At 44.7% G+C, this 13736-nt stretch overlaps 1 protein-coding gene across 5 annotated transcripts in view; it reads left to right on the top strand.

Moving 5' to 3' along the window:
- The window catches only part of Hacd2 (3-hydroxyacyl-CoA dehydratase 2), a 91587-nt gene extending 80892 nt beyond the window's left edge, over positions 1 to 10695 (top strand). For 4 of the 5 annotated variants that reach the window (NR_175003.1, NM_001402103.1, XM_087575236.1 and 1 more), the window contains 3 exon segments: positions 3878 to 3999; positions 6013 to 6191; positions 10432 to 10695. Coding sequence is in view for 4 of the 5 variants with exons in the window: in NM_001402103.1 (NP_001389032.1) it covers positions 3878 to 3999; positions 6013 to 6191; positions 10432 to 10514 (384 nt within the window). In the remaining variant the exon portion in view is untranslated. 5 annotated transcript variants of the gene reach the window in all.
- Positions 10696 to 13736: the final 3041 nt, after the last annotated feature.

Below are 13736 nucleotides of genomic sequence, written 5' to 3'. Positions count from 1 at the left end.
TGGGTTTTTCTTTTGGCAGCCTGTAGCATGCCTTCCCACACCAAAGGACTACAGTGTAGGTAAAGGCTCCATCCGTGCAGATACCAGCCTGACCTCTATATAGTCAGTGAGATCCTCTTGTTCTCGATAATTAATAAAGCTGTCTATTTCTTAATTTGAAATAGCTCAGTTGCCAGTTGTGCTCTCCCCAGCCTCCGCACATAGGCAAAGGCAGGAAGACAATGACAGATTTGACATTAGCCTGGCAGTTAGTGAGTCCTAGACCAGCCAGAGCTACACTGTCTCCACAACAAAAGAACTGAGCTGGGTTCTTTGAAATATTGTCCTTTGCCTTCTCAAAGTTCCTTCCTAAGCCACACTAACCTAAAAGAACTTCATGAAGCTACTAATCATTTCTCTATGAATCACTACCCCCCCCAATAGATAGGAGGCTCCCTGCTTGTTGAAATAATAGTCCCAACTCTTGCTTTCAAAAACAAAAAGTTAGTTTTCATCCAATATAAGAGACATTAATTCCACACAGCCCTAGGACCAGACCTGTATTGGAGCTGAGAAAGCTGAATGATGGGGCATGGTCTGCTGAAGACCTTGCCTTCAAGGGAGAATAAAATATGCTGGTCCCACCCAGCCAGCAGCCAGTAGATCTTTTGTTCTCCTCTCTCCTGCTTCCTCCCCATCTCCTTGCCCCCTTGCTGGGACTAGATCTCACGATGTTAGTCCATCTAGTGACTTTCTAGGCCAAGGCTATCCCACTCCTTTCCAAGGCACTGCGCAGGACACTGTGCCAGCTCCCAGTGAGCTCACCCATTCTGTAGGGTTCGTCCTTGGTCCTCACTCTGTGGACTTAAGTCCAAGGCCCAGAATCCTGCAGCTTTAGAAGACATCAGGTCTTCTTGTCCAGCTGGATTGTTATGCTGGTTTTCTGATTTCAGACCAGCATCTTACTCCCTTTGCACTTTATCCATTAGTCTCATATAAATGATGTCCTTCTTACATACTTTAAAGTACACGTCCTGTTTCCTGTTCTGGGCTAAACTCTGCTAGTTAGCTCAAGCGTCCCTTTGACAGACTCTGCTTCCTAGCCGGCGTCTGATCTATTTAGAATGTAGTCATGGGGACAGGACTGTAGTAGTGAGTGTCTGAGTGCTGAGCATGTGTTTTATTTATACCCTCACACCCTGTTGACTCCCAACCCTTCAGTTCATGAGCCAGAGTATTCTTTAGTCTATACTGAAGTCATTTTGCTGTTGAATTATAGAAAACTTTACATTTTTTTTATGTTAACTTTGACTTAATTAGGTTTTGAACTTACTTTTATTGTGGTGAAATATATGTGACATTTGCCATTTGATCCTTTTTGAGTGTACAATACAGTTACTTTAAGTGCATTCCCATGATTGCCTTCCATCCACAGAATTTTCTTCAACTCCGGGTTAAACAGTAGTTAGTAACACCCCCACCCCATCTTCCTTCCCAGCTCCTAGCAACGTTCTGTCTTTACTTTTCTTATCTGAATTTCACCACTCACGTGCTGCATGTGAGTGGAATCAAACAGTATTTGTCCTTTTGCAAATGGCATATTTAACTGATAATTACCTTCAAGGTTCTCTCATCCATATTCTAACATGTATAAGCTAACATCTTTAAGCTTTCCTTAAAGCTTAATAATATTTCGTATTATGTGTTTGCACATATATGCATGCAGCTGTTGATACATTCACTCACTGATGGACTCTCGGCTTTCATCCACCTTTGACTATTGTGACTAATAATTGTTGTGACATGACTTACAGGTACCAAGTCAAGTCTTGTTGGTCCTCTTGTTGGTTTTAACTCATTACATTTGGTCCTTATTCTTTGTTATTGAATAATTTCTACAAATCAGAAAGATGTGTCTCTGACTTTATCCAAATCTCTTCTTGTTTTAATTTTAATTTTATGGATACAGGTGGTTTTGCCTGCATGCATGTTTATGTACCATGTGTGCCTGGTGACAACAGAGGACAAAAAATGGCTTTGGATCCTCTGAGACTGGAGTTAAGGGTGATTGTGAGCCACAGTGTAGGTGCTTAGAATTGAGCCTACATCCTCTGGAAATGCTCTTAGCGCCTAAGGCATCTCTCTGCCTCTCCAAATCCCATCTTCTCATTGACCATTTCCCTAGTCCCGGCCTTTGAAGGAGTCAGTGTGAAGGGCAGCTGTAAGAGCTGTCTGTTCCTTCAAACTGCCTGCCCAGCTAGGCCATGTCTTACCGCTCCACGCAGGCCACTAGGATGACACAAAGCAATATTAGGTGTTAGGAAGAAAGGAGCTGGGTCTTAGAATAGCGAACTGGGTTGGATCCCTTAGCTTCACAGATGTTGTAAAGCTTCTCCTGTGAAAAGCGTCACGTGCGTTGGGGAAACAAAGATGACTTGAAGCACACACTCAGCTTCCAGGGTGAGGTGGAGTATAGGACACCGGAGGGTCTGCCTGTCGGGAGTCCTTACGCCAGGTTTTAAGCATAGCTGTAAAAAATAATACTAATAAAGCAAATCTATAAAAAACCATACTTCACTGTCAGATAACGAGGGTTACAAAGTCCATGAAAAGCAACCCATCCTGTAAACTTAGATGTTGGTACCCATAGGCTTTAAGTAAAGCTTCGTGGGCAGACTGGGGCCCTCAGCATGAGCTCTAAAGGTACTTAGCTCTGGCCTTCCTGCGGCTAATAGGAAAGCAAGAAGTACTCCTGCTCTTGACAGTATGAAATTCTTATTATTTTTAGAGAATACTAACCATGCATTTATGAAGTTCTTTGTCAGGGCAATTTAGTTAATAGCTATGTAAATGACTGCTGATTTCATCGTGTAGGTGGATCGCTCCATGTACACTTTCTGAGAAGGAATGGAAGTGCTAAAAACTGTTGGCTCTGCAGATGGAGAGAAGCAAAAGGGAAGGCAGGGACACTGAACCTTTGTCACTAGGGATTGGGATGAGACAGAGAAAACAGCACATAGTAGTCTTCTCAGTTCACTGAGTAGGATTCTAATTCACAGCCAACTCACCAACCATGTAGGACATGGGAAACCGAAGTGAATCTCAGTGCAAGCTTGTCTGTTGGGTTTTGCTCACAGAGGATCATTATAAACTCAGAGTGGGATGGAAGGGTGCTGCAGTCTGTATTACAGCCATAAATTCCCCTGGGACAGCACCTGTCCAACACATAAGGGGACTCACCAGGGTTATCATTTTCCAGCATACGAACAGGCAGTATCAAAGGTCTTCTGGTTCTAGGTGCGTCCTGTGAGTGACTAGGCAGCTCGTCTCCTCACACAGGGTATAAGCCTGGGCTTGGGCAACACATCATCGATGCCCAAAATTAGCGCCTGCCTGGTAGATGATCTGGACCTCTTCTTGACTTGAGTTCATCCTACTACCTGTGCTTTAATCCTCACATTTGCATTCTGGAGATGTCCTCAGATTCCCAGCTGTCACACTAATTGCTCTCAAAGTCTTGTTGATGGATCCCAGGCTTCCCACCCGCTTGTCCTCCTAGCCTTCTCTACCTGCCTACTTCTAACTCCTACCACCTCACTTTCCCTTATCAGTATAGCAAAGAACTTGCTGTAATTGTCTCTTCCTGAGGGATCCTGCCCATCCAGTTCCCTTCCCAGCAGCTTCCACTGATCCACAAGCTGAGTCTCCTATCAGGAGCCTCCGCAGAACTTATAGGTACTGTGTCTTTGATCAGCAAACCCTTTCTGAGCTGTGCTGCAGCCATTGAGGACAAGGATAGGTGACTGTGGCTAGGCAGCCCTGCAGACACTGCACATTATGAAATGTGTCTATTTGCACCTTCCTTTGTTTCTCTTACTTCTTTTTTCTTTTCCTGCAGGTGCAGAGTGAAGACAGTGTACTTCTGTTTGTCATTGCCTGGACAATCACGGAAATTATCCGTTACTCCTTTTACACATTCAGTCTATTAAACCATTTGCCTTACATCATCAAGTGGGCCAGGTAAAGAAGTACATACAGCAAGTGCTAACTTTGTAAGAACCCACACCATATTTGCCTTTTATTACCTGGACATTGCCTCCAACTTCCCCAAACTAAAATTGGGGAGATGGAGGGATTTCACTAGAAGGTCTTGACTTTTATCTGTAGAAACACTGTAAAGCCTTTATATTAGTTATTCAGCAGAATTCAGTATAATACCTGTTTTTGTCCTTTAGCTGATGAACTTTCCCATTGTGGTGATTTCTAGTTCATGTCTACATCTCCTACTCTTGTTTTGTCAAAAAACTATGACGCTTAAGGTATTTTTACTTAATAACAAACATTATTTGGTTTTCTCAGCTTAAAAGTTTTATTTTGCTTTGATTATTTTTACCAGTAATATTCATTAAGAATTTAGGCAAGTGGGGCTGAAAAGATGGCCCAGCAGTTAAGAGCACTGACTGCTCTTCCAGAGGTCCTGAGTTCAGTTCCTAGCAACCACATGATAATGAGATTTGATGCCCTTTTCTGGTGTGTCTGAAGAGATCGGTAGTGTACTTACTTACATTGAAGAAAGAAAGAATGAATGAATTCAGACATGGTGATTCGTACCTTTGTAATCCCAGAACTTGGGAAGCCGAGGCAGGAGAATTGCCACAAATGCTGGCCACAGAATGAGACTCAAATGCTGGTCTCAACAACAATGACAACATTTAATTATCATGTAGACAACAGGCTGATGGCACATCTGTTTACCCAGTTGTGATTTTTTTGCATGAAGGACTGTGGGGTGAGGAGGACAGAACAGAAAGGTCTAATCTGACTTTGGAGCTAAGACACCTTGTTTTCTAAAAAGAAAACAGTTATTATTACACAGTTTATGAACTTAGTGATTGAACAGAATCCAGTTTCCAACATTTCAGGGATATAAGCCTTTTGCTTTTTATTTTAAATAGACTATACTTGGGGGGGGGGAGACATAACAGCTTCCACCCACCTATCCACCCACCCACGGTGCACTGCCATCGTAAAGGCTGTTTGTCTGTGGGACACTTGCTGGCTGACCTTTGGCTTTGTTCTCACAGAATCTTATTTTCCTCTGTGGTCTGTGGACAGTTCCTTTGCCCTTCCTAATGATCTAGGTTGGCAACAGGAACTATGACTTCTTTCAGATTCTTGTGCCTGGAAGCTTAATCCAGGCTCATCTTGAGGTAGTTTTCTTAAATCCAAGCTGACAGTTTCCACAGGGCCCATGATGCTGCAGATGTGTGTGTATGGATGTGTTGTCTGCAGGCGTGTCTGTGTGCCCCGTGTATGCCTGCTGCCTGCAGAGGTCACAGAGGTTTTGGATATCTTGGAACTGGAATTGTGGACAGTTGTAAGCTACCACATGTGTGCTTAGGAACTGAACCCTGGCCCTCTGCAAGAGCAACAAGCTTTAACCACTGAGCCTTCTCTCCCACTCCCTCTGAGTTCTTTAAAAGACATAAAACTCTTTTAAATGAAAATAATTGTGTGACCCTCTCATGCAGTAGTAATTTATTTGTGTGGGTTTATTTGTAAAATTCAAAGCTATTAGGAATTTTCTAATGTTAAAATTAGTCAAGATTTTATTTTCACAGTAGCTTGTACCAGCATTTGAGAAACAGCAGAATGTAGTTGTGTGATGTGCTGTTTTCTCCAGTCCCCATGCAGCTTGGCATGCTTTAGGAATTCCTGGATAGCGGCTCCATCTCCTTCCCCTCTACCCCCACAGGGAAGGCCCTTGCTCTAGTTTAACGCCCCTACTCTACCTCTGTTGTTCTAAAGCTGCATGTTCTGAAGGAGCCAAGTTTCAAGGTTGACTGACAAATTTACTTTGCTTTAAAACATTTGAAAACATTCGGGAACCTACAATGGCCCCTTTCAAAACCTAGTGTATATAAAAGCCAGATACGAACGGGCGAAGGGGATCTTCACACTGGCTTCTGGGAAAGCAGTGCTTGTAAACATGGCTCTAGCACACAGCACAGTGAGGGCTCTGCTCTGTTTCAGGTACACACTTTTCATCGTGCTGTACCCAATGGGAGTGACGGGAGAGTTACTCACAATATACGCAGCTCTGCCCTATGTCCGGCAGGCCGGCCTGTACTCCATCAGCCTACCTAACAAATACAACTTCTCCTTTGACTACCATGCATTCCTGATTCTGGTCATGATCTCCTACATTCCACGTAAGTATAGGTGGTGAGGTGATAAAGGTCAGCTCCACAGTAGCTCAAGCTTCGTCTTTGCTCTATATGTAGTATAAATCACATTTATGGGGACACTTTGGTTTTTATTGAGCACTGACTTTCAGAGGGAATTTTCTCTGGCAGTAATTGAATAAAGATGAGCCCTTCTCTACAGAGCTGCAGTGTGTACCCCTTCTCAGTGTGGGGGCCACCCCTGTGTTAGGCCAAGCACTAAGGAGTCAGAAAAACCACTGACTGCCTTACCTTAACTTTATTTTCCTGTCTCTTCAGAATTGCTTCATTATGGTTTGTGAAAAACATTGTAAAAAGATGTTTGTGTTGCTCAGTATATCAAATAGGCAGTTTCACTTCACGTTAAGAGATCAGTAGCTGACCAAAAACAAATAACAAAATAAAAACAGATACATTGTTTTTCTACATTTCTGGTTTTTTTGTTGAGTACAAAGCCCTCAGAATAGGACACAGTGTTCCCTTCAGTGCGGCTGCCAGTTATTCCAGTAGAACCTCTGATGCCTGAGTGTACGAGAAATCAAATGTACCTTTGATACACAGGGGCAGAACAGAAAGGGCACATTTGACAGTGCTGTCAGAGAGCTCTGGTTGCCGATCATGAGGAATGTGTCTTTTTCTCAGATTCTGCTCAGTCATAACTCCTCTGGTTGATTTCTGTATTCCAAAAGGACCTTGTTAGACCCTAGGACATACTAAGCTCATTTTGCTATACTGTAGCCACTGTAATTCTTAGTCTCCCCTAAGCCCCACAAGTTCAAACAGGGATATATTTTCTTTCTTTAGTCCTCAGTATCATCTTAGTGAGTCACCCTAACCATCATAAATGACATGTTTGTGTCCCTCTGTAGAAAACTGCATTTTACACATTGTGAAGAAAAAAAAATTCCGTCCAGATTTCATCTGAACATTTATCTTGGAGAAATTCTTGGACACAGTCCTGCTTCATGATTCAGTTTCCACTCTATACATTACGAAAACCTTCCTTTAACGCTGAAACCTTGGTGACTAACAGCCATTTCTCTTTAGAAGACATGCTGGGTGTTGAAACAAAAGGCAAATCTGGAAGAGTAGAGTGTGCATAACGCACATGCACAGCTTTTCACCTTTCCAGGTTGGCTCCCGGGAGCTTCGTTCTTCTCATCTCCAAAGCAGCAAGGCAGAGCAGTGGTTCTACCACTCAGAGTAGCAGCCCTGTGGGCACCTCAGGATTTGTGTCTGTTCTGATAAGCAGGAGATACGTCCCGCTCTGGATGTCTAGAAAGGGCAGGGAAGGAAGGCATGGCACACCCACACCTCTGCGGGGACTTCACACTGCTAACCTCCAGAGTCTGACTGCTGGCCAGCCCTTTTTCCAGGAGCAGTTCCCAAGGTGTCCTCGCTCTTCTCTCCCTGGTAAACAGCCTTCCTGCTGCCCCACTGCTAGGCTGATTGTCAGGTCAGACATAGCCCTCCATGACACTGGGGCCCTGCTGGGAAACACAGCCAACCCTGTGGGGTTTCCATCTTGACCTTCAGGGGGAGAGAATCAAGCACAAATGTAAGTCAGAACTCTGCCCTCATTCTTTTTTGAGCAGTGGGCTTACTAGAGATTAACACAGGGCTTTGAGCATCCTCTCTCACGAGGCTGTGTCTGCAGCCCCAGAACTCTGATTGACTTTGTTTTCATTTACGTTTGTTAGGAGAGTGTATATGGGTGCACACATACCACAGCACACATGTGAAGGGCAGACGACATGTTTAAAGCAACAGTTTTCTCTTTTCATATGATCTAGAGATCAAACTCATTGTCAGACTTGCTCAACAAGTGCCTCTACCTGGCTAAGGTTTATTTTTAGTTATGGATGGGACCTGTGTAGACATAAGTACGTAAATTCATATTCCTGAGAAGGCCAGAGGCATCTGATTCTCTGAAACTAGAATTAGTTAAAGATGCTTTTAGCTGCCCCAAGTGGTGCTGGGAGCCAAACTCTGCAAGAGAAGCATGTGCTTTGTACAACTGACCTGTGTCTCCAGACACAGAGCGCTGCTTTCCTAGCCTTGGCTCTTCCTAGCCTTAGCTTTTGCCTCCTCCTGCTTTCTGCTTTCTGCTTTCTAGTTCAGGCCCAACCCAGGAAGGCAGACTTCTCAGCTGCCTACTGAAGCTCATATCACAAGGCTGTCATCAGCATGCCTGTACGGAGTTACATGTCAGGAACTGTTGATCCTTCTGAAAAGGAACTGTCAGTGCTTGGACTAAAACACAGTCTAAGGGCATCCAGTGCCCCTCCCACATACATCCATGTTCCTGGAGCACTAGGGGCCTCTGCAGACTGTAATAGAATCAAAGGGGCCATGCCTGCAGGGCCAGCAAGGTGTCTCAGCAGGCAGAGAGCCAAGCTTGACAAGCTTGACAACCTGAGTAGCATCTCTGAAAGGGAATGGTTGAATGAGAGAGACGACTCCTATAGTGTGTCCTCTGACCTCTGCACATGCACCAGTGCACATGCGCTCATGTGCGCACATGCACGCACATCTGCCCTCGTTTCTGTAGTCTGACTCTGCTGAGAGACTCAGGTTCTTCTCTTCGGACTGAGCAGCCTAATGAATGGCCCTCAATGCCACCCTCTCAAGTAGCCACTGGGGCATTACCACCCTCTGTGGTCAGCCAGGCAGGCAGACAGGCACACATGCAGCCAGGGAAGGGAAGGTGCCCTCAGCATGCTGGTGCAGAGCCCCTTCCTAAGGGGAAGCTAGCAGTGTGGTGGCCCCACACCTTTAAATGATTGCAATTAGCACTCCTCATGGCTTAATTATATCCTCACTTCCAGTTTTTAGATTATAGAGCTTGTCAAATTTTCTGGCTTTCATACCAAAATAGTTCTGCCACTGTTGAATTATCTGCATAAGCTGAATTCTCAGCATTAGCTGAGCCTTTTCTGTGACTGACTGCCTCACAGTAGCTGTGAGTACAAGTGTCAGCGGACTTGGGGCTGCTAGCTACACTCTGGTCACCTCCTGACATCTTGATGTTCTTCATGTGTGTATTGGGGGGGGGGGGTGTACACTAAAGTTTAATCAACTTGGAGCTAGATGTGGTGGTGCATGCCTTTAATCCCAGCACTTGGGAGGCAGAGACAGGAAGATTTCTGAGTTCTAGGATAGCCAGAACTACAGAGAGAAACCCTGCCTCAAAGGAAAAAAAAAGAAAGTGATCAGGTCGGAATCCATTTGAAAAGTAAGGAGGAGGCTATCCTAGGAGAGTTGGCTGGCAATAGAAACCACCTGCCTGCCTCAGACACAGGCTACTCTGAAAAACAGAGGTGGCCCTGCTGAGAAGGGGAAGGATGAGGAGGGACTGAACAGGAGCTGTGTGGTGACTGAATGTCCAGTTTGTAGGAGCCATTAAAGGCCAGGTTGCTCAAACCAGCACTTCTCCACTGGACATTTGTGGGGAACAGGTGTTAGTTGGGTCAGCGTCCCTGGTTTCTTATGCTAAATGCCAATGACTCCACAAACTTGCCAGATACTCTCTAGGGAAGCCACCCCTCTTTACTAAGGACAGGAGAATGTCCCATACCTGATGTCCAAGATACTGGCCTCCATTCTATAATGGCTTTCTCTGCATCCCAACCCTGCTTTGTTATGTTTTAAATCAGAGTTTGTAGCCCTCCTCTGCCTCCTCATTCTTGCCATCCATAGAGCAACCTTTCTCAGGAAGTGCCGTGTGGAGATTGCCACCTCCCCCCATGCTCCCACCTCTACCCCAAGACAGACTGGCTAAACAGTTGAGCCCAGGACCTGATCCTCTCAGGTTTTCTGTGAGACTATAGGTGTGTTGGTTACTCTCTCTGGGCCTATGATTCCTCCTCTGAAATAGGAACGACTCCATCAGAAGTCTCTCTCTGGTTGTTCTGAAACTAACCAGAATAATGTGAAGGTAAGAGGTGTCACCAGGGTGGGTACGACGCTCAGTGGTAGAAATTGTTCTCAGTCTCCAGCACACACGGTGGCCTGTGTCCTTTGACTGTCATGGCAGTGAAGGTACAGTGTCTGCCATTCTATCACATGCGACTGTCCTCAGCTGAAGGGAGCAATGTGTCCCTCCGTCTCCTGTTGCATTGCTGCCATCAGTCACTGGATGAGAAAGAGTGAGTATCAGGACTGTATGCTTTGAGGGAATAGAGCTTTCAGAGGCCCCGCTAACGCACTGTTCGTTCTTGTCTTCCAGTTTTCCCCCAGTTGTACTTCCACATGATACAGCAGAGAAGAAAGGTCCTTTCTCACACCGAAGAACACAAGAAGCTTGAGTAGCTCTCCACACCACCCCAAACCAAACTTTTCAATGATCAAAAAATGCTGCAGACTTTTTGAGTTCCTTAGTAAGAACTATTTTTAAAATATTAAATACAAAAGAAAATAAAAACCAAAATCCAGTGTCACATGGGCCTGGGATTTTATAAAAAATAAAAGTGAAAAGATTAAAAATGCAAAAGGCTGTTACATAAAGCACCCTACCTAGCCTGTCCTTTCAGCATGCTCTGACCAGAAGTTCCCAGTTCCTATGACAGCGCTAGAAGGGGTTGGCACTTCTCCGCCATGTCGGTCCTCCATTCCTCTGGCAGTACAGAGTGTGCACCACGTGCTGAGAGCTGCCCTCTGGGGGGCCACGATGCTCCGACTAACTGCCTGGCTTGCAGCAGAAGCTAGGTTGTGGTCTGCAGTGTGGCTAACCTTCCCCTTCTCAAAGTGCTTGACTGCGTGCTGGGAACTTTGTGCTCTGGAATGCTCTGAAGTTCTGACTAGGACCCGGCCCCTCCTATCTAGTGAATGAGTTACAAGACGTATATGGCTGTGACGCTTTGGGTAGTGCCTGTAACCAGAAATCCACTAAAAGCCTTTCGTTTGTTTTTGGTTGAGTCGTTAACTGCCTGCCACTGAGAACCATACTTGAGCTTAGTAAGTCTGTGTAAACTGTAAAGACCCTTGCGCGGAAGTCGGCTTCAGTCAGATTCCAACAAGCCACAGTGCGAGGGGGAAGCTCAGTGCCTGGGGAATGCTGAGTATCTTCCATGTACTTCTGCTCAGAGCACAAACGTGTACTGGCCAGCAAGATTCTTCCTGACGGGCTCAAAGCCCATCTCATCACACAGAAGGGAGAAATCTGTAATTTGGGGCACTTGGAAAGTATTGCTTTACCACCATGGTCCAGAGAAGGCATTCAGAAATAGATTTATACTTACTTTTTAATTTTAATATTTTTACTGTTCTGTTTAGATACCTTTCCTGATTGTGTTTCTGTGCAATTCTCACCACGTTGTAAGTCCAGAGACAACACATGTCCGAGCAGCCACCGACTGCTTGTGACAGACCCTGTCTGGTAGTGTCTTCACAGCAGGTCTTTGTGACGGACCCTGTCTGGTAGTGTCTTCACAGCAGGTCCTTGTGACGGACCCTGTCTGGTAGTGTCTTCACAGCAGGTCCTTGTGACGGACCCTGCCTGGTAGTGTCTTCACAGCAGTTCATGCCTCAACTGTGTATTTAAGTCCCCATGGGAAAGGTTTGGAGGAGACCGGCAAAGCTGAGGTCCTGCCTAGCCCACTGCTCTCACAGTGCACACAGCAAACTCCTTTCAAAAGTAGAAAGCAGGGTTCGGATGAAGAAGGCCCGAGCTTAGACGTGCACTCGATTTTAAACCTTCTCGATAACATCTCTCCCCTTGCTTGCTTGCTTTTTTTTCCCTTTTTTGTTTAAGACTTAAAAAAATAGGCTTGCCATTGTCATTTAGAATATAATTGTTCCAATCAGAATATAATGAAAATTACATTTTCAAATGCTTATTTTCATAGGAGCTTGAAAAGCTAATGCAGGCAGGTGTGTAATAAGTTATTGTCAAACTGCACATTAGAATTCTGCTTCAAGTCAGCTTTCTTGACTTGGCTGTGTCGAGATCAGTCTTTTCTGGTATTTGATAGACAAATATGTGGGAAATTATTTTCCAGCTTTTTCTTCCTTTTTATTCTTCCTGTCTGTATTTCTTCTGTGAAACAATCAACTGGCGCTTCATCGGCCTTTTTACTGTATCTGGGGTTGTTAGGATCTCCTTGGAATGCCCTCAGAAGGTGGTGTGAGAAGCAGGTCATCAGCCCAAGGGACCGCCTGGGCCTGCCTTCCTCATAGCTGTGTCTGCTCAGCTGAATTGCATCTGCAGCAGTGAGAATGCAATCACCAGCTTCCCTCACAAAAAGGGTCTTAGTCCAAGTGTCGGCTTGACATGTGCTTTGAAGATGCAGCAGACAGCAGGGTGTCTTTCCCACTCTCTCAGTAACTGGCTTTTTGGGTCTTTTTCCTTTTACATCCCTAACATGAATTAATTTCTCTGTTGAGGTAATCATGTTCTTTTATAAACTGAGAACGTCCAGCCTCCTCAGGTGTGACATCTAATGAGGTGTGAGCGAGGAAGGTGCTTTTCAGTGGCTATTTTGTCAGAAGTAGTCAGGTGACATCCTCCCAGCAGCCACCTGACTGCAGTTCAGATCTCCCCAGGGGCCCTCTGTGGAAGGGACAGAGTCTTTGAGGTACACAGCCCTCTGGGGACTTGTGTTGCCAATCTGCATCTTGCTGAGTTTGGAACCTCACTCATCAAAGGCCCCATGGAGTCAGTCATGGAGTAAAGCACTGTTCTCCCGGACAGGAAGGTCCCTAAAGCAAACTGAACGCATTGGTTCAGGATGGTGTAGACAATGCCCAGACGGACAAATGAGGCAGTCGTGTCTTGCTTTTCACTTGTGTTGGCTTTACATTTCTCTTAAAAGCCTGGTGTTGCTGAGGTCCAACCTGAAAACCATACTCAGTTCTGAGTTTTAGATAAACCATTATAAAACATTAGTCAATACATACTGCTCCTTTGAAATTTGGGTAAAAAATTATACAACCATATATATATATATATATATATATATATATATATAGTCATTTTGTATTTTTTCTATGTTGTGAAAACTAAAATTGTAATTTTATAAGTCTTTGATTCACTAAAATTATATAATTTAAATGTATTTTTTGTATATTTAGAAATAAGGAGCTCAAAAACTATGCTTAACTTTCTATGCATGCACTTGAAAGCTGTTTTTATCTGATGTTAATGTCGCAGTAAGTTACACTCATAAAACACTGATACATGTTGCATTCCAAAATAAATGGCTGTGTGCTCTGCCTGGGTCTGATTGGAGCCATGTTGCAAGGATGTGGAAACTCCCACTCCATTATGGGCTCAGCTTGTCCTTTGATGATTTTCAGGCCTGTTTCTGATATTGCTGGCCCTGTACTTAAAGGAGAGATAGACTTTATTAAGATGTTTCTCTCTGCTGGTTAGACTTCTCACTCACCAAGGCAGGCTCTAACATGCTTACAACATGAGCAGCCCCCTTCCCCTCAAGGAAGCAGGAAATCTAAAGCATTAGTCAGGAGTGAAGAACCGTGGTCCCACAGTGAAGTTTTTGTTCTGTTTGCTGGAGGCAGTTTCTTAGGGGCCTT

This window comes from Rattus norvegicus, chromosome 11, assembly GCF_021556685.1.
Source record: "Rattus norvegicus strain SHRSP/BbbUtx chromosome 11, alternate assembly SHRSP_T2T, whole genome shotgun sequence".
NCBI lineage: Eukaryota > Metazoa > Chordata > Mammalia > Rodentia > Muridae > Rattus > Rattus norvegicus.
The sequence above is the reverse complement of the archived record's forward strand: the minus strand, read 5'-3'. Positions and strand labels throughout refer to the sequence as shown.